This window comes from Oncorhynchus mykiss, chromosome 12 (assembly GCF_057628025.1).
Source record: "Oncorhynchus mykiss isolate SJ-2025 chromosome 12, ASM5762802v1, whole genome shotgun sequence".
In the NCBI taxonomy this organism is placed as follows: domain Eukaryota; kingdom Metazoa; phylum Chordata; class Actinopteri; order Salmoniformes; family Salmonidae; genus Oncorhynchus; species Oncorhynchus mykiss.
In genome coordinates this window covers 38,190,001-38,209,814 of record NC_143033.1, presented here as the reverse complement: position 1 = coordinate 38,209,814, position 19,814 = coordinate 38,190,001, and the positions used below count along the sequence as shown (strand labels likewise).

The following is a 19,814-nucleotide window of genomic DNA, read 5'->3' as shown; positions in this document are numbered from 1 at the left end:
ATGGTGTTTGTATGTTCACAGATGAAATTTCACGTTTACGTTTCATGTTTCACACATGGCTTTCATTGTGATCCTAACAATTTACGTATGGATTTTTCTTACTATCCTAACGCTATGCACGTTCAACCTTTTGGCAGGTATCTCGCTTCATAGTCCTGTCTCCGAGCTCGCCAGTTAATAGTCCTAAAAACCGGAAATGATTTACCTCTGGTTCGTTCGGCCATTCCTATGGGCAAAATTAATGGGGAAAGAATAGTGTTATGGAATAAACGCTTGAAAATAAGGTCTGAGGTTAACACATGCTTATGAGATCTTATACGTTTTGTTCTATGAGATCATATCAGTCAGTTAACATGACCTTTATGAATTATTAAGCATTTTTGTATTACATAAATGCTTAAAAATTCACAAAATGTGACATTAGCTGACGAAGATTATCTCATAGTACAAAACGTATAAGATCTCCTAAACCTGTCTTCTACAGACCTTATCTTCTGCGTTTATCCCAAAACTCTACAAAAGCTCCATTCATTTTCAATAGACTTTGGCCAACAAGCCATGGCGGAGTATGACTACCTTAGTGCCTACAAAAAGACGCCATTACTATTGTTCGCTGCCAGCCGTGGGCCTATTGCCTACTTTCGGTTTCACATTCACCAGGTTTTTGCGCAAGTACATGTGAGGAAAATCAGGAAGTATGTACGTCAAGCCTACTACTAGGGTGCGGTTCCGGTGGTTAGAAAAGTGTTTATTTTCTCAACTATACATGTTAAAGTTAGGACAAGCTGATCGTAGATCTGCAATAAACCCACGGTTTGCAACGAACAATAAGGTTGGAACTACAAATATTTTAGCAGGATAAACCAGTGTGAAGATCATCAAGAAAGTTACATCATACTTTTGTTCTACCCTTGGCAGCGATGGCAGGTAAAATACTGTGCAATAGTGTAGCCTATAAGTGTCACATTGCATATTCATAAAAGTTAAGTGTGATCTATTAAATAGTGAAAAACAGTCAGACATGCCAGTAGACAGTATTGTGTCTGTCATGGTTGTCATGAGCAAGTCTGTTATTCCTCCTAATTCATTTCAATAAGGTCCCGCAACTACAATGTATAAAGACTATATGTGTTTACAAATATAGTCTATGTATTTATTTACCAGTTGAAAGTTATGGGAACTGAGCCCTAATAATAAGTGAAATGGTAACACAAAAACAGCCTATTAATTCATTGTTTCTTTGGTATTAATTAATATAAGCACCACTATGCACATTCACAATTGATATAATTAAAAGTACCCATTGATATAATTTCCTTGTTAATACCAAGTAAATGCATTGTAAACCGGTCTACCCTACAGTAAAGTACTATAGGCCTATCAACATTTCCAAAATTGTAATGTCAACAGCTCAGCAGCTGCATGGATTGAGGACCAAATTCATTGAGAAGGTGTCAAAGGCCGTTCTAGATCAACTGATGGATGACCTCTTAGAAGACATGGTGCTGAACGATGGAGAAATCGAGGAGATAAAGGAGAACAACATGCTGAGGGCGGATAAGGCTCGCCAACTTATTGATAGTGTGCGCAGGAAAGGCAACACAGCCAGTGAGAAGTTTCTCATACGACTCCAGGAAAGAGACAAAAATGTCTACAGTGAGCTTAACCCCCAGGTGTAGCCAATATGGATGAGAGAAAAAGGTTAGTCTGACATTTGACCCCTTCACCGGGGGAGAAACCAGATAAATGTTGGCTACAATATACTTATTTTGACTTATTTTTATCTCCACAGTGTCTGACTCTTGACCCTCTCTTGAAAGACCTGGAGGTGCCACCCAGAGAGCCTCTTACATTCCTTTTGACCAAGGCCTCATAATTAAATGTCTTAATGTACGGTATTTTTTAAACAAATGAAATATCTATATTTTTCACAAGAATGTTTAATATAGAATAAATATATATACAAACTAAATATATATATTTTTACAATGTTTTTCTACTGAATTTTTTAAATCTAATAAATACTTTATTTCCTGTTAAATTTTTTTTTTATCATTCTTGCCTTTTATCCTAGCATCAAATATTAGATTAATCGGCTAGGTGAGCCCCAAACATAACTGATTACAGCGAATGCCACACTAACAAAGCACTTCCCTTACATGCTTCTTGCAGTGGAAAAACAAAATACATACCTTATACCTCAGATTCTCCTGGCTAGTGGATTTGATTAGATAGCATCATCAGTGTGTGCAGTGAAGTGGGTTGAGGCTGATCCCCTCAAAGATCTGCTGGGTACAGTATAGCGACTCTGTACCGGCTGATTTCCCACCAAGGCCTTCTGTGTTTTTGTTGACCTAATTATTCAGTGCAGACAACATCCCTCTAGAGGAAATGTTCCCCTGTGTTCCTAGCCAGATGGAATGTCCTGTAATCTCTTTAAAAACAGTAAGCATATCAAACAATGAATTAACAAACTAGTAAATAGCAAAAAATATGATACCATAGGTGATCAAATATGTGTGTATTTTCACTTAGCATTGCACAGTAACTGCAGATCTAACATTGAATTGATCTGACAGTGCTCTATTCCAATGAATAGTTATTTCCCAACAGTTCAATAAAAATGAGTTGCTGCACACTGCACTATCAAAGTATCACTTGTTGATTTAGCAAAGTATGAATTGTTTATTTGCAAAGTATTGGCTATTTACTTTGCAAAAGTACTTTTGTGACAAAATAACCAAGTAATAGTTTGTGAGTGCAATATCTTCTTATCTCGGAACTGTTCACCATTTTTTTCTACATACCTACAAAGTAATCCCTTGATGTGTAAGTACACGTTACCTTTGTTCCAAATTGGATGATTATGCAATGCATGTAGCATAACTGCACCGTAAAATATGACCAACACAAATGATTTATTTGTATTAATCACCAATTATTATTTAGCTTTATGCATTAACATGTTTCATGTGAATTTAATTGAACTTGTTCTGAATCATCTTCATCGCAAATGTGATTACCTGTTCAATTTAAAGGGGAACCCTTTTTATCATTGAATCAGATAATAGAAGCCCCCGTGTTCCACATAATATACTAACAGTGTACATTCATAGTGATTAATGTGAACATCATAGTGTCAGTTCACAGCTGCAAGTATTGACTCAGCAGGCCGTAGTGACAAATGTTCACTCCCAAAGTTGACACCATAGAAATAGTATCCCTCTATGGTTGACACACAGTGGCTTGAACGCTGCTCTTCATTTCCTTATCCAATTAAAACACAATTTAAAATTGCACCACTTGTGAGCATCAACAGACAAGGGATTTTAAGGGAAGTCATTACTCAGTCAGCCTATTATCTTCACTAGCATATAAATTAAGGCAATCTTCTTGTCTAGGGCCTACTACCATCATTAGCCTACTCGGCGTCCTAAAGGCCACATTTACTAAGTGCTTATTTCAGTTGAGGATAACAGACCAAAGACAAAGCTAAAGCATGTCTTAATTTACAATTACAAGACTTAAAAATCTATTATGCATTTTCTACTTTATATGCGTTATTCCCTCTGATGCAAACCTCGCACCTAGTGCAAATACTTCATAGCCTACATCTGGCCATACGTCTGTAGTCAGTGACAACTACAGCATCCCCATAATCTTTTCAGTGTATTTTTTTCTCCCAACCATGTACCAGGGTACCACCTCCCTTATGAGTGCAGTGGCAGTGCTATAGACAGTGCATTTAAAATGTTTAACTTGGGTCAAACGTTTCGGGTAGCCCTCCACAAGCTTCCCACAATACGTTGGGGGAATTTTGTCCCAATCCTCCTGACAGAGCTGGTGTAACTGAGTCAGGTTTGTAGGCCTCCTTGCTCGCACACACTTTTTCAGTTCTGCCCACAAATGTTCTATGGGATTGAGGTCAGGGCTTTGTGATGGCCACTACAATACCTTGATTTTGTTGTCCTTAAGCCATTTTGCCACAACCTTGGAAGTATGCTTGGGGTCATTGTCCATTTGGAAGACCCATTTGCGACCAAGCTTTAACTTCCTGACTGATGTCTTGAGATGTTGCTTCAATAAATCCACATAAATTTCCTGCCTCATGATGCCATCCATCTATTTTGGTGAAGTGCACCAGTCCCTCCTGCAGCAAAGCACCCCCACAACATGATGCTGCCCCCCCCCCCCCCCTGTGCTTCACGGTTGGGATGGTGTTCTTCGGCTTGCAAGCCTCCCCCTTTTTCCTCCAAAAATAACAATGGTCATTATGGCCAAACAGTTCTATTTTTGTTTCATCAGACCAGAGTACATTTCTCCAAAAAGTACGATCTTTATCCCCATGTGCAGTTGTAAACTGTAGTCTGGCTTTTTTATGGGGGTTTTAGAGTAGTGGCTTCTTCCTTGCTGAGCGGCCTTTCAGGTTATGTTGATATAGGACTCGTTTTACTGTGTATATAGATACTTTTGTACCCGTTTCACACGGCACAGTCAACTTAGTGTATGTTAACTTCTGACCCACTGGAATTGTGATAAGTTAAATAATCTGTCTGTAATCAATTGTTGGAAAAATTACTTTGTGTCATGCACAAAGTAGATGTCCTAACCGACTTGCCAAAACTATAGTTTGTTATTAACAAGAAATTTGTGGAGTGGTTGAAAAACAAGTTTTAATGACTCCAACCAAAGTGTATGTAAACTTCCGACTTCAACTGTAAGTATTCAGACCCTTTACTCAGTACTTTATTGAAGCAGCTTTGGAAGCGATTACAGCCTCAAGTCTACTTGGTTCCTCCCATTCTTCTCTGCAGATCCTCTCAAGCTCTGTCAGGTTGGATGGGGAGCGTCGTTGCACAGCTATTTTCAGATCTCTCCAGAGATGTTCGTTCAGGTTCAAGTTCTGGCTCTGGCTGGGCCACTCAAGGACATTCAGAGACTTGTCCCAAATCAAATCCAATTTTATTAGTCACATGCGCCGAATAACCAACAATGCCGTTTTAAAAAATACAGATAAAAATAATAGATAAAAGTAACAAGTAATTAAAGAGCAATGGTGAAATAACAATAGCGAGACTTTATACAGGAGGGTACTGATACAGAGTCAATGTGCGGGAAACCGGTTATTTGAGGTAGTATGTACATGTAGGTAGAGTTATTAAAGTGACTATGTATAGATGACAACAGAGTAGTAGAAGTGGTGTAAAGAGGGGGTGAGGGGGGGCACTGCAAATAGTCTGGGTAGCCATTTGACTAGATGATCATGAGTCTTAAGGATAGACCATGTTTAGAAGCCTCTAGGACCTAGACTTGGCACTCCGGTACCATTTGCCATGCGGTAGCAGAGAACAGTCTATGACTAGGCTGGCTGGCTGGAGACAATTTTTAGGGCCTTCCTCTGACACCACCTGGTATAGAGGTCCTGGATGACAGGAAGCTTACTCTCTGTTACGCCTTGCTGTTAGAGGCCAAGCAGTTGCCAAACCAGTCAGGATGCTCTCGATGGTGCAGCTGTAGATCTTTTTGAGAATCTGAGGACCCATGCCAAATCTTTTCAGTCTCCTGGGGGGGAATAGGTTTTGTTGTGCCCTCTTTCACGACTGTCTTGGTGTGCTTGGACCATGTTAGTTTGTTGGTGATGTGGACACCAAGGAACTTGAAGCTCTCAACTTGCTCCACTGCAGCCCCATCGATGAGAATGGGGGCGTGCTCAGTCCTCTTTTTCCTGTAGTCCACAATCATCTCCTTTGTCTTGATCACGTTGAGGGAGAGGTTGTTGTCCTGGCACCACATAGCCAATAGGGAGGAGGTCAGAGACCTGGCCATCTCGTTGATGTCAGTGATCAGGTCTACCACTGTGGTGTCATCTGCAAATTTAATGATGGTGTTGGAACACTGAGCTATAGTCAATGAATAGCATTATCACATAGGTGTTCCTTTTGTCCAGGGGGGAAAGGGCAGTGTGGAGTGCAATACAGATTGCATCGTCTTTGGATCTGTTGGGGCGGTATGCAAATTGTTGTGGGTCTAGGATTTCTGGGATGATGGTTTTGATGTGAGCCATGACCAGCCTTTCAAGGCACTTCATGGCTACAGACGTGAGTGCTACGGGTCGGTAGTCGTTTAGGTAGGTTACCTTAGTGTTATTGTTCCTGCGGCCTTCTGAATATTGACCTGTTTAAAGGTCTTACTCACATCGACTGCGGAGAGCAGTCTTCAGGAACAGCTGGTGCTCTCATGCATGCTTCAGTGTTATTTGCCTCAAAGCGAGCATAGAAGTAGCTTAGCTCATCTGATAGGTTTGTGTCACTGGGCAGCTCTCGGCTGTGCTTCCCCTTGTTGTCTGTAATGGTTTGCAAGCCTTGCCACATCCGACGAGCGTCAGAGCCGGTGCAGAACGATTCGATCTTAATCCTGTATTGACGCTTTGCCTGTGCGACAGTTCGTCGAGGGGGATAGCGGGATTTCTTATAAGCTTCCGGGTTTGAGTCCCACTCCTTGAACGCGGCAGCTCTAGCCTTTAGCTCCATGGCTTCTGGTTGGGGTATGTACTAGAGGTCGACTGATTAATCGGCATGGTCAATTAATCACGTCCGATTTAAAGTTATCATAACAATTGGTAATTGTCATCAACTTTTTTATTGATCTAGTCACGGATGCTTCCTGCTTTAATTTGAACTTGTAAGCAGGAATCAGGAGGATAGAATATGGTCAGATTTGCCAAATGGAGGGTGAGAGGGAGCTTTGTATGCGTCTCTGTATGCGTCTCTGGAGTATAGGTGGTCCAGAGTTCTTTTTCCTCTGGTTGCACATTTAACATGCTGATAGAAATTTGGTAAAAAGGCTTTAAGTTTCCATGCTTTAAAGTCGCCGGCTACTAGGAGCGTCACCTCTGGGTGAGCGTTTTCCCAAAGCCACTCCTGCATTGTCTTGGCTGTGTGCTTACGGTTGTTGTCCTGTTGGAAGGTGAACCTTCACACCTAGTCTGAGGTCCTTAGAGCTCTGGAGCAGGTTTTCATCAAGGACCTCGCTGTACTTTATTCCGTCCATCTTTCCCTCAATCCTGACTAGTTACCCAGTCCCTGCCGCTGAAAAACATCCCCGCAGCACGATGCTGCCACAACCATGCTTCACCGTAGGGATTGGTGCCAGGTTTCCTCCAGACGTGACGCTTGGCATTCAGGCCAAAGTGTTCAATCTTGGTTTCATCAGACCAGAGACTCTTGTTTCTCATGGTCTGAGAGTCCTTTAGGTGCCTTTTGGCAAACTCCAAGTAGGTTGTCTTGCCTTTTATTGAGGAGTAGCTTCCATCTGGCCATTCTACCATAAAGGCCTGATTTGTAGAGTGCTGCAGATATGGTTGTCCTTCTGGAAGGTTCCCCCATCTCCACAGAGGAACTCTGAAGCTCAGTCAGAGTGACCATCGGGTTCTTGGTCACCTCCCTGACCAAGGCCCTAATCCATCGACTGCTCGGTTTGGCCGGGCGGGCAGCTCTAGGAAGATTCTTTGTGATTCAAACTTCTTCCAGTTAAGAATGATGGAGGCCACTGTGTTCTTGGGGACCTTCAGTGCTGCAGACATTTTTTGGTACCCTTCCCCAGATCTGTGCCTCGACACAATCCTGTCTCGGAGCTCTACGGACAATTCCTTTGAACTCATGGCTCGACATGCACTCAATTTGTTCTGACATGCACTGTCAACTGTGGGACCTTATATGTGCATTTCCAAATCATGTACAAATCAATTGAACCTACCACAGGTGGACTCCAATTAAGTTGTAGAAACATCTCAAGAATGATCAATGGAAACAGGATGCACATGAGCTCAATTTCGAGTCTCATGGCAAAAGGGTTTGAATACTTATTTATTTGTAATACATTTCAAAACATTAAAAAAAACTGTTTTCGCTTTGTCGTTATGGGGTACTGTGTGTCGATTGATGTAGGAACATATCCAGTGTGCTACAGAGTGAGGGATGGAACAAACAGGTCACACTGAGTCATTCACACAGATCCATGGCCGCTGGGAGAGGAGATGGTGAGTGACAGCATAATGACACAGCCAGGTGTCTATAAATATCATGTGCTACACTCAATACACTATAAAAGTCCAGCCTACTTCCTGGATCATGTTACGTACTGTTTTTGAATGGGATTCAAGATATCAAATTCAAGAAACGTGGTTATGACGATGACGACGAAGGGACCAATCAGAAAGGAGGGTTATGATGATGATGATGTCATTATGAAGGGACCTATCAGAGAGCAGTTATGAAGATGTCATTACAAAGGATCCACTCAGAAAGCAGGGTTATGATGATGTCATCATGAAGGGACCATCACAGAGCAGGGTTATTATTTTTATTTTACCTTTATTTAACTAGGCAAGTCAGTTAAGAACAAATTCTTATTTTCAATGACGGCCTAGGAACAGTGAACAACTGCAGAACGACAGATTTGTACCTTGTCAGCTTGGGGATTGGAATTTTCGGTTACTAGTCCAAAGCTCTAACCACTAGGCTACCCTGCCGCCCCTTATGACAATGTTATTACGAAGGGTCCAATCTGAGAGCAGGGTTATCACGATGTTATGAAGGGACCAATCAGAGAGCAGGGTTATGACGATTTCACAACCATAAATACTTCCAAGACAAGCAAGCACACACATTTTCTTTTGGAAATGTCATTTTCTGGTTATAGATAGCTAGATCATTCAGAAGTATTGGTCAGACAAATCAATCAGAAAATGCTGACTTCACTCATCAAAAGAGGCCATTTATTTGGACATACAAAAAAATAAAAAGTTATTTTCAATTGGAATGTAAGAGTTACAGTACTGTTGTCAAAAACACTAATGTCCCGCTCCCGGTTACAATCAGACCCCAAATACATTTTAAATGTCACTGTAAAACATTCAACATCCAACAATCAATAAGACGTTTAGAACCACATATTATTTACAAGAGACACTCATGCATAACGAATACACCTGCCCTGTACACTGTCTATCTTGTATTTGTGTGTGTGCACATGTGGGTCTATATGTGTATAATGTGTCTTCTATGCTAAACTTCCACCAACACTGGAGGCAATAACAATACCAAGAACCACACAACATATAATAATCATTATTTTCTTCTGCATGACCATTATTGCATTATGTCAATAGAAATAAAACAAGGATTCCAGGCAGCATGAAAGAGTAGAGGGGGAAATGGCGTTACCAAAATGTCAAGAAAATGTTATTGTCAGAACTACTACTAACCATATTGCCAACAGCACAGTTATGTGCAACAGGTAAAACACACATGGGCATGCTTACACACTGACATTGCTAGGAAATACACACATGCCCCAGCATTTCACAGCCTTAGGCAAACAGATACATTTTGATAGTATGTTAATGTATTGGAATAGGGTTTTATTCTCTATATATGAGCTTTGTATTAGAGTCATACTTTAATTGTCTGTTTAAATTGCAACTTCTCTCAACCTTGACCTGCTGTACTATTATCTGACCAAGTGGTGGCAATATTGTACCGCCTGTCACTCGGGAGGAGTATGATGAGATTTACCCGGCCTATACGCTGGTCTAACGTCAGTTTCACATTTTCTCTCTGATAGCAATGCTCAGAAGTTGGTAAGAGTAAGATGATCCTAGATCTGTGCCTAATGGTAAGTTCTACAGTGTGTGTAGGAGAGACAGTTGAATAATAGATGTAACCCAGCAGATACCAGTAGGCTTGGGGAGATTCATGCTGTTCTGTCACAGCAGCAGTGTTGAGGGTATATAGACACATGGACTTCAATGAGACCATGTCACATAAGGTCATGCATGGTTTGCCTGGGTTGAAAAGGGGTTGAGGGTAAATGCAAGTAAACAGTTTGTGCACCTTTATTTGTGACTGTTTAATTTACCCACCTATAAACACTAGATGCAGATTTATTTACTACTGGAGATGAGCGAAACAGAAGAGGTGAAATTAATAGTAGCTTTTTCCACGGAGGTCTCCAGAGATCAATTGATGTCAATACGTGACATATTCACTTTAAAAGTGCGTTTGTGGGTCCAATGTTTAGTCTGGTTAGGAGCTGGGAGAGGGCTGTGTGACCAATATGAAGGGACAGGCACTGTTCCCCATTGCACAGACAACAACTGTACAAGCATCACTTCTATGTGAGCAGGGTCCCATCCCATCCTGCACTGTATCTGTTCAGACACAAGGGGGTGGACGAGACATCTAAAATGTAATGTATGCTGTGTGTGACAGTCTTCTCATTGAACCACTGAATGGAGCGGGAGAGAGAGAGAGAGAGAGAGAGAGAGAGAGAGATCTCTCACTGAATCTTTTATTTTGGGAAAGACATGCATAGCCGACCAAGCCACCTCACGTCAACTTACCTCACGTCAAGCCACGTCGCATCTAAGTCATATCTAACGATAACACTCACATCAGGTCACATTGACAGTATTTGACTTACCCTCCTGGCTTTACTCTGGTACTTCACTGCCTTCTTGGTGTCAGACACGGCCCTCTCTACATAGTCCACTGAGTGCTCCACGTTGTACTCTATACGATCTATCATCTCCCCCTGAAAAAAGAAAGAAAGAAAGAAAGAAAGAAAGAGAGAAAGAGAGAGAGAGAGAGAGAGAGAGAGAGAGAGAGAGAGAGAGAGAGAGAGAGAAAGAAAGAGAGAGTGAGAGAGAAAGAAAGAGAGAGTGAGAGAGAGAAAGAAAGAGAGAGAGAGAGAGAGAGAGAGAGAGAGAAAGAGAGAGAGAGAGAGAGAGAGAGAGAGAGAGAGAGAGAGAGAGAAAGAGAGAGAGAAAGAGAGAGAGCGAAAGAGAGAAAGAGAGAGAGAGAGAGAGAGAGAGAGAGAGAGAGAGAGAGAGAGAGAGAAGGTGAACGGCAGAGCAGGAAACAGAAGGAGAGGGATTTCATTGTCGTGGATTTTCTAATTGGTATGTGTGTAGTCTTCATTGTTGTATGTTGGCCAGTCAGTGTGTATAGACTCCTACCTGGCTCTCCACCAGCATGGCCATGTCCATGAACATGTCGTGAAGTTCTCTGATGCTGTTCTCCAGCTTGATGATCTCAGTGTGTCTCGTCTCAATCTCATTCATGGCCTGCTGGGTGATGTTGGAGTCCATGATGATCTAGGAGAGACAGAGACACAGTTTATGTTTCATCACACACTCATATCCACACACAAGTTCTCCCCCTTGTAGGTGTGGCATACTCAGTTGGTATACCACACCTCGCCAACAGAGAAAGTTCATCTGCTAGATTGTACTGTGTATGATTATCTCAGATACTTGCATGTTCTTGTTTGGGTATAGGCTACGTGTAAGTGTGGTCACTCACCCCTGATGTGAAGATGGCAGGGTTGTCACTCTCCAGCATGCTCTCCAGTTCCTCATTAGTTGTGTTCCTACCAGCTACAATAACAAAGACAATCCATAGAGTTGGTCTCCAATAACCAACCTGTAACCAACAGCAATTGGGTATTTTCAGCACAATAGAAGACTATACATTCTGAAACAGCAATAAACCTCAAAGTTATCAAACTGATAATGGCTAACTGTAACTGATGAAGACAGACCGAATGTCATTGTGACAGGCTAAATTAGTATCCTCAGGGATGATCTGTGTGTGTCTCTGTGTGTGTGCACGCACAAGTATACAGTATGTCTTTGTATATGTCTATGTGTGTACTATACAGTACCAGTCAAACGTTTGGACATACCTACTCATTCAAAGGTTTTTCATTATGTTTACTATTTTCTGCATTGTAGAATAATAGTGAAGACATCAAAACTATGAAATAACACATCTAGTAACCAAGAGTGTGCAAAGCTGTCATCAAGGCAAAGGGTGGCTACTTTGAAGAATCTCAAATATATTTTGATTTGTTTAACCTTTTTTTGGTTACTACATGATTCAATGTGTTATTTCATAGTTTTGATGTCTTCATAATTATTACACAATGTAGAAAATAGTTAAAATAAAGAAAAATCCTGGAATAACTAGGTGTGTCTAAACTTTTGACTGGCCCTGTATATTCAAGAACACGTGTGTGTGTGTACTTGTCTTTGTGTGAGTGAGTGTGTGTGTTTGTGTGTACAGACGCATCACTCATCACGATGGCAGAGAGTGGGCGCCCATAGCCTCATTCGGGCAAGTAGTCTGGGAGGACAAGGAGCAAAGAGAAAGAACAAGATTTAAGAGAGAAAGAAAGAAATAAAGAAAGAGAGCGTGAGAGAGGCATCAGCGTAGGATTAATCACATGCTAGTCTCTCATCTGCCTGTTTCTATCTCTGCCTAACCCAGCCACTGGTGGGAGACACATTGTCTGTTTCAAAGGCAGTATTTCACACATTTCCTGTTTAAAAAAGCTAAGATGGGGCTGAAAAGATGGATACAGTGCCCTCCGAAACTATTCACCCCCTTGGCATTTTTCCTATTTTGTTGCCTTAAACCTGGAATTAAAATTTATTTTTGGGGTGGTATGTATCATTTTATTTACACGACATGCCTAACATTTTGAAGATACAAATTCTTTTTTTTATTGTGAAACAAACAAGAAATAAGACAAAAAAGACAGAAAACATAACTATTCACCCCCCCAAAGTCAATACACTGGGTGATGAGAGGTTTTGGGTTTGTGCCAGACATAGTGTTTTCCTTGATGACCAAAAAGCTACATTTTAGTCTCATCTGACCAGAGTACCTTCTTCCATATGTTTGGGGAGTCCCTCACATAACTTTTGGCGAACACCAACCATGTTTGCTTATTTTTTTTCTTTAAGCTATGGCTTTATTTCTGGCCACTCTTCCGTAAAGCCCAGCTATGTGGAGTATACGGCTTAAAGTGGTCCTATGGACAGATAGTCCAATCTCCACTGTGGAGCTTTGCAGCTCCTTCAGGGTTATATTTGGTTTCTTTATTGCCTCTCTGATTAATGCCCTCCTTGCCTGGTCCGTGAGTTTTGGTGGGTGGCCCTCTTTTGGCAGGTTTGTTGTGGTGCCATATTCTTTCAATTTTTTTGATAATGGATTTAAATGGTGCTCCGTGGGATGTTCAAAATTTCTGATATTTTTTTATAACCCAAACCTGATCTGTACTTCTCCACAACTCTGTACCTGTTTGGAGAGCTGCTTGGTCTTCATGGTGCCACTTGCTTGGTGGTGCCCTTGCTTAGTGTTGTTGCAGACCTTTCAGAACAGGTGTATATATATATATACGGAGATCATATGGCAGATCATGTGACACTTAATTAAATAAAGTCCACCTCTGCGCAATCTATGTGACTTCTGAAGGTAATTGGTTGCACCAGATCTTATTTAGGGGCTTCATAGCAAAGGGGGTGAATACATATCCACGCACCACTTTTCCGTTTATTATTTTTTAGAATTTTTTGAAACAGGTATTTTTTTTCATTTCACTTCACCAATTTGGACTATTTTGTGTATGCCCATTACATGGAATCCAAATAAAAATCTATTTAAATTACAGGTTGTTAATGCAACAAAATAGGAAAAACGCCAAGGGGGTGAATACTTTTGCAAGGTACTGTAATAGTTTCTATGAACCACCTGGAGGTAATTAGTTTTTGATGCCTCCTATTACACACATAAAAATGCATTATAACATTTGCTAAGCATTCATAAAAACATATATGAAATCATAACTGCATAGATCATTTTCTAGGGTATCCACCCACAGAGCGCTTTGGTGATGATAGTTCACTTCCTTATGTTATAAAATACATTTTACCAAGACATATTTGTTCTGAATCATTCAGTGGGGTCTTTCTCTAACATACAGTTACATACACTTAGGTTGGAGTCATTAAAACTCGTTTTTTAACCACTCCACAAATTAATTGTTAACAAACTATAGTTTTGGCAAGTTGGATAGGACATCTACTTTGTGCTTGACACAAGTAATTTTTCCAACAATTGTTTACAGACAAATTATTTCACTTATAATTCACTGTATCACAATTACAGTGGGTCAGAAGTTTACAGTTGACTGTGCCTTTAAACAGCTTGGAAAATTCCAGAAAATTATGTCATGGCTTGAGAAGCTTCTGATAGACTAATTGACATAATTTGAGTCAATTGGAGGTGTACCTGTGGATGTATTTCAAGGCCTACCTTCAAACTCAGTGCCTCGTTGCTTGACATCATGGGAAAATCAAAAGAAATCAGCCATGACCTCAGAATAATTGTTTTAGACCTCCACAAGTCTGGTTCATCCTTGGGAGAAATTTTCAAATGCCTGAAGGCACTACGTTCATCTGTACAAACAATAGTACACAAGTATAAACACCATGGGACCACGCAGCCGTCATACCGCACAGGAAGGAGACGCATCTCCTAGAGATTAATGTACTTTGGTGTGAAAAGTGCAAATCAATCCCAGAACAACAGCAAAGGACCATGTGACGATGCTGGAGGAAACAGGTACAAAAGTATCTATATCCAAAACCTCCATAAAAAAAGCCCAACTACGTTTTGCAACTGCACATGGGGACAAAGATTGTACTTTTTTGAGAAACGTCCTCTGGTCTGATGAAACAAAAATAGAATTGTTTGGCCATAATGACCATCGTTATGTTTGGAGGAAAAGGGGAGAGGCTTGCAAGCTGAAGAACACCATCCCAACTGTGAAGCATGGGGGTGGCAGCATCATGTTGTGGGGGTGCTTCGCTGCAGGAGGGACTGGTGCACTTCACAAAATAGATGGCCTCATGAGGCAGGAAAATCATGTGGATATATTGAAGCAACATCTCAAGACATCAGGAAGTTAAAGCTTGGTCGCAAATGGGTCTTCCAAATGGACAATGACCCCAAGCATACTTCCAAAGTTGTGAAAAAATTGCTTAAGGACAACAAAGTCAAGGTATTGGAGTGGCCATCACAAAGCACTGACCTCAAATCCTATAGAAAATTTGTGGGCAGAACTGAAAATGCGCGTGCGAACAAGGAGGCCTACAAACCTGACTCAGTTACACCAGCTCTGTTAGGAGGAATGGGCCAACATTCACCCAACTTATTGTAGGAAGCTTGTGGAAGGCTACCCGAAACGTTTGACCCAAGTTTAAATTGTTTAAGGCAATGCTACCAAATACTAATTGAATTGAGTGTGTGTAAACTTCTGACTCACTGGGAATGTGATGAAAGAAATAAAACTTGAAATAAATAATTCTCTACTATTATTCTGACATTTCATATTCTTAAAATAAAGTGGTGATTCTAACCGACCTAAGACAGAGACATTTTACGAGGATTAAAAGGTCAGGAATTGTGAAAAACTTGAGTTTAACTGTATTTAGCTAAGGTGTATGTAAACTTCCGACTTCAACTGTACACTACATGGCTAAAAGTATGTGGACACCTGCTCGTTGAACATCCCATTCCAAAATCATGGGCATTAATATGGAGTTGGTCCCCCCTTTGCTGCTATAACAGCCTCCACTCTTCTGGGAAGGCTTTCAACTAGATGTGAACATTCAGCCACAAGAGCATTAGTGGGTTTGAGGTCAGGGCTCTGTGCAGGCCAGTCAAGTTCTTCCACATCAATTTCAGGATGTAGGAGCGAGGAGAGGGACGGAAGCTATACTGTTACACTGGCAATACTAAAGTGCCTATAAGAACATCCAATAGTCAAAGGTATATGAAATACAAATGGTATAGAGAGAAATAGTCCTATAATTCCTATAATAACTACAACCTAAAACTTCTTACCTGGGAATATTGAAGACTCATATTAAAAGGAACCACCAGCTTTCATATGTTCTCATGTTCTGAGCAAGGAACTTAAACGTTAGCTTTCTTACATGGCACATATTGCACTTTTACTTTCTTCTCAAACACTTTGTTTTTGCATTATTTAAACCACATTGAACATGTTTCATTATTTATTTGAGGCTAAATTTATTTTATTGATGTATTATATTAAGTTAAAATAAGTGTTCATTCAGTATTGTTGTAATTGTCATTATTACAAATACATTTTAAAAATCGGCCGATTAATCGCTATCGCCTTTTTTTGGTCCTCCAATAAATCGGTACCGGTATCAGCGTTGATAAATCAGAATCGGTCGACCTCTAGTTGGCACTATGCATTCGGGTAGGTAGGGTTCCCCTGGCATCCACCAAACCCAGATTTGTTCGTCGGACTGCCAGATGGTGAAGCGTGATTCATCAATCCAGAGAGCGCGATTCCACTGCTCCACAGTCCAATGGCGGCAAACTTTACACCACTCCAGCCGATGCTTGGCATTGAGCATGGTGATCTTATGCTTGTGTGCAGCTGCTTGGCCATGGAAACCCATTTCATGAAGCTCCAGACAAACATTTATTGTGCTGATGTTGCTTTCAGAGAAAGTTTCGAACTCAGTAGTGAGTGTTGCAACCGAGGACAGATGATTTTGCCGCTCTACACGCTTCAGCACCCGCCAGTTCCCTTCTGTGAGCTTGTGTGGTCTTCAGTACGGGCCATTCTACTGCCAATGTTTGTCTATGGCGATTGCATGGCTGTGTGCTCAATTTTATACACCTGTCAGCAACGGGTGTGGCTGAAATAGCTGAATCCACTAATTTGAAGGGGTGTCCACAAAGTTTTGGTCATGTACTGTAACATTAAGCAATAAGGCACAAGGGGATGTGGTAAATGGCCAACATACCACAGCTAAGGGTTATTCTTAGTACCTGAACATAGCACATAGCCGTGGTATATTGGCAATATTTCACAAACCCACAAGGAGGCTTATTGCTATTATAAACTGGTTATCAACGTAATTAGAGCAGTAAAAATAAATGTTTTGTCATACCCGTGGTATACGGTCTGCTATACCACGGCTATCAGCCAATCAGCATCCAGTTTATAATTAACATAATATCCCAAAAGTTGGATTTCGTAACCTAATACATCCGATAATAAGCACCGACTTCTGTTGACACAGCGGTGCAACTTTCTCGCCAAAACCTTTGAGGATTTTACATTTTGTGGTCGTCGTCTTCCAAGGGTTACAAATAGCAAAATTAGCATGACACCAGCTGAATTAAATGTAAAAGGCTTTGGAAATAAAAAGCTTGCAGTACGCTCAGTGGTCCGTTGACATTATGGTGGAAATTACAAGATTATGTTATAATGCTGTTATTGCATCAAATGGTTGTTAGAATGCTCATCTGTGTGTGTTCTACTGAGGATGGGCCTCTGGAAGATTTACCATGTCTTTGGGTGATACCGCATTCCAGAGCATGAGTTAATGTTTCAGTACTGGGGTACCAGGGGAAGATGGCTGCAGTATGGAGTTGGGGTCCAGACACTGGTCTCTACACAATGAGGACTGCTTTCACACACAATGAGGACTGTTTTTACAGCAGATACCGTTCGCTGTGAATTATAATTATCTTTCATACAAATCTTAACCTTGTGACCAATTCCATACATCTGTTGTGTGTCATGTAGATGAGAGGATGGAATTTACTATAAAATGCGGTGGCTCAAACCAAGCTCGTTGAGTTCTCAGTGATCACCTCCAGGGGCGATTACCGACCAGGGGCGGGATTCACAAAACTTTACTTACGGAAAAACTTAAGAAGCTGCTTAAGACTAAAAAATAAGAAGTTCATAAGATAGTTCGTAAATGTCTTCTTATGTGGCATTTGTATTATCTTCTTATGTGGCATTGACATTAGTGACATTAGTGACTTATTTATTCATTTCAAGCACATGTAACAGGGATGATAGGATTTGGCCCACTATAATAAAGTGTTGATATTTACATTTTATTACATAATTTTTTTTGCTTTATGTCTCGAGAATAAAAACGTTTTAGTTGGCTCACGAACCCCTTATACACACACACAAAAAAACATTTTTCACACATTATAGCCAGACTAACGTTAGCTACTGTACATTAAAATCAAAAATGGATAACCAAGGAAAGCGCAATAAAAACTTCAGCAAACAAGAGCTTGAAGTGATGGTGGAGGAAATATCAGCCAGGAAAAGGTTGCTGTTGGGGAGACTTGATAACTGCGTGGTCACTGCAGACACCAAAAAGACAGGATGGGCGAGAGTGGCCGACTCTGTCTATGACTTCGGAGGTATGGCAATGGACAGTGAAGCCGTAAGAAAGTGGTCCGACATCAAGTCGGCTGCTAAGAAGAAGGGAACTGAGAGACCATTAATGTGGACCAGCTGGAGGAGAAGGTGTCGTCCATGATAGGAGAGGTGGTAGAGGGACTGCGCAACCAGTAAATTAGGTAGCTACCTTAGCTTGCCAACGCGTCCCGACGCGTTCTTTGCAAATTGACGAGATTACGCTAGCTATTTAACACTTCTAGAATATTGTAATATATTGTTAATTACTAGCTAGCTAGATAATGCATGTTTAATTTGTTTTCTTGCTGTATTTAAATATCCGATAGCCAACTGTGTCTGGTGCAATAAATCCTTCATGTTTACAAAAGTATCCATTTGTCTCAAGACAAGGGTTTAGCTGTCCTAAAGTTAAGTACATTTCCAAGAAGAAATCCTAAAGCATTGTTTTCATGAATCCCCTTTCTTAACCTTTTTCTTAGGAAGAAACTTAGGAAAAACCTTAAGAACATTTCCATTAACTGTATTAAGGAATAGCAACTTTGCCTAACTTTCTTCTTAAGTCTATAGTTAAGGAAAACATGGCAGTTAAGAATACATTTCTTCTTAATTAAGAAGGTTTTGTGAATCCGGCCCAAATGTTCTTCTCTGGCCTCCCTTGATTTACTCGCCCCTAATTTTGACCATCCTACATGGATAAAAACTCCAATAAATTGTGAACAGATTATGATAGAGACATGAGGTTTGGACCAATGGCTTTCTTAGAGGATTATGTACACAATTAACATATTTACCCATTGGTCAAAAGATTTTGATTGGACACCCTATATATTCCTACAGAATAGAATACAACTTTATTGGCCATTGGTTAAAACTGATATTGGTCTTCTGACCTTCCTAACACCCCCATATACACACACACACACGTTGCGAGGCACAGGGTCAGCAGCGGTGCAGTGCCCCTGGATGGATAGTAATTGTGTGAAGTTAATAAGTGCCTTGCTCAAGGGCAACAACTGGAGATGGTCATTAGAGACCAGTAGCCTTCTAGCTGCCAGTTCAGTTGCATTCCCATTTTTGTATTTAGTCCGGCCCAGGGCTTGAACTGGTCCACCTCTCTAATCTCTAGTCTACCGCCCAAATGAATTACACAGACCATATTTGATTAATACAGTATGGACTTTTTTGTTTCACTCAGTAAATGTGTCTTAGTGATTGAATTCATCCAAACAAGAATCCATAGAAACTTGTTGTAGAGTTCCATCATGGTTGAATTACAGATTTTTAACACCATTACTATTGGAAATAAAGCATGCACACGCAACATTGCTTCAAGGGATTTTTCTACAGCTTTCCAAAGAAAAGTGCCTGCTAGCAAAACACAGAGATGTGTTGGGGCTATCTTGTGACAGCAGTTGGTAATAGGAGGGCCTAATCCACTCTTCCATCCAGGGGGAAACTGATACTCTGTAACCTTAGTGACCGACCCTGTGAGGATTTAGCATGGCAGCTTGTGACAAAAAAAGGCTACAACATGCGATGGCTACACACATACGTACAAAGACACATGTAGACACACTTGTGCAAGCACACATACACACATATAGACATAACACCCTGAAAACAGACCTCTGCCTCCCTCCAAGTGTCCTTCTGTCCTCCCACTTCTAAATCCATCCAACCTCAGCCGCACCCAG

At 40.9% G+C, this 19,814-nt stretch overlaps 2 protein-coding genes across 4 annotated transcripts in view; one reads left to right on the top strand and one right to left on the bottom strand.

The window, feature by feature from the left end:
* The window catches only part of LOC110537539 (syntaxin-1A), a 62,245-nt gene that overhangs the window by 14,763 nt on the left and 27,668 nt on the right, over window positions 1-19,814 (bottom strand). The window contains exons 7-10 of one of the 3 annotated variants that reach the window (XM_021623654.3): window positions 11,364-11,437; window positions 11,018-11,155; window positions 10,483-10,593; window positions 8,755-9,138 (exon numbers count right to left, since the gene is read on the bottom strand). In XM_021623654.3, the coding sequence (XP_021479329.1) occupies window positions 9,061-9,138; window positions 10,483-10,593; window positions 11,018-11,155; window positions 11,364-11,437 (401 nt within the window). In that variant the 3' untranslated portion in view covers window positions 8,755-9,060. Of the gene's footprint in view, window positions 1-8,754; window positions 10,288-10,482; window positions 10,594-11,017; window positions 11,156-11,363; window positions 11,438-19,814 lie in introns of those variants that run through there. The other 2 variants (XM_021623652.3, XM_090192415.1) reach the window with 2 other exon arrangements.
* LOC110537540 (caspase recruitment domain-containing protein 18) lies at window positions 775-2,041 on the top strand. The gene is made up of 3 exons (XM_090192416.1): window positions 775-927; window positions 1,411-1,701; window positions 1,793-2,041. Exons 1-2 carry the CDS (start codon window positions 921-923, stop codon window positions 1,677-1,679), a joined length of 276 nt encoding a protein of 91 aa, XP_090048542.1. The 5' UTR covers window positions 775-920; the 3' UTR covers window positions 1,680-1,701; window positions 1,793-2,041.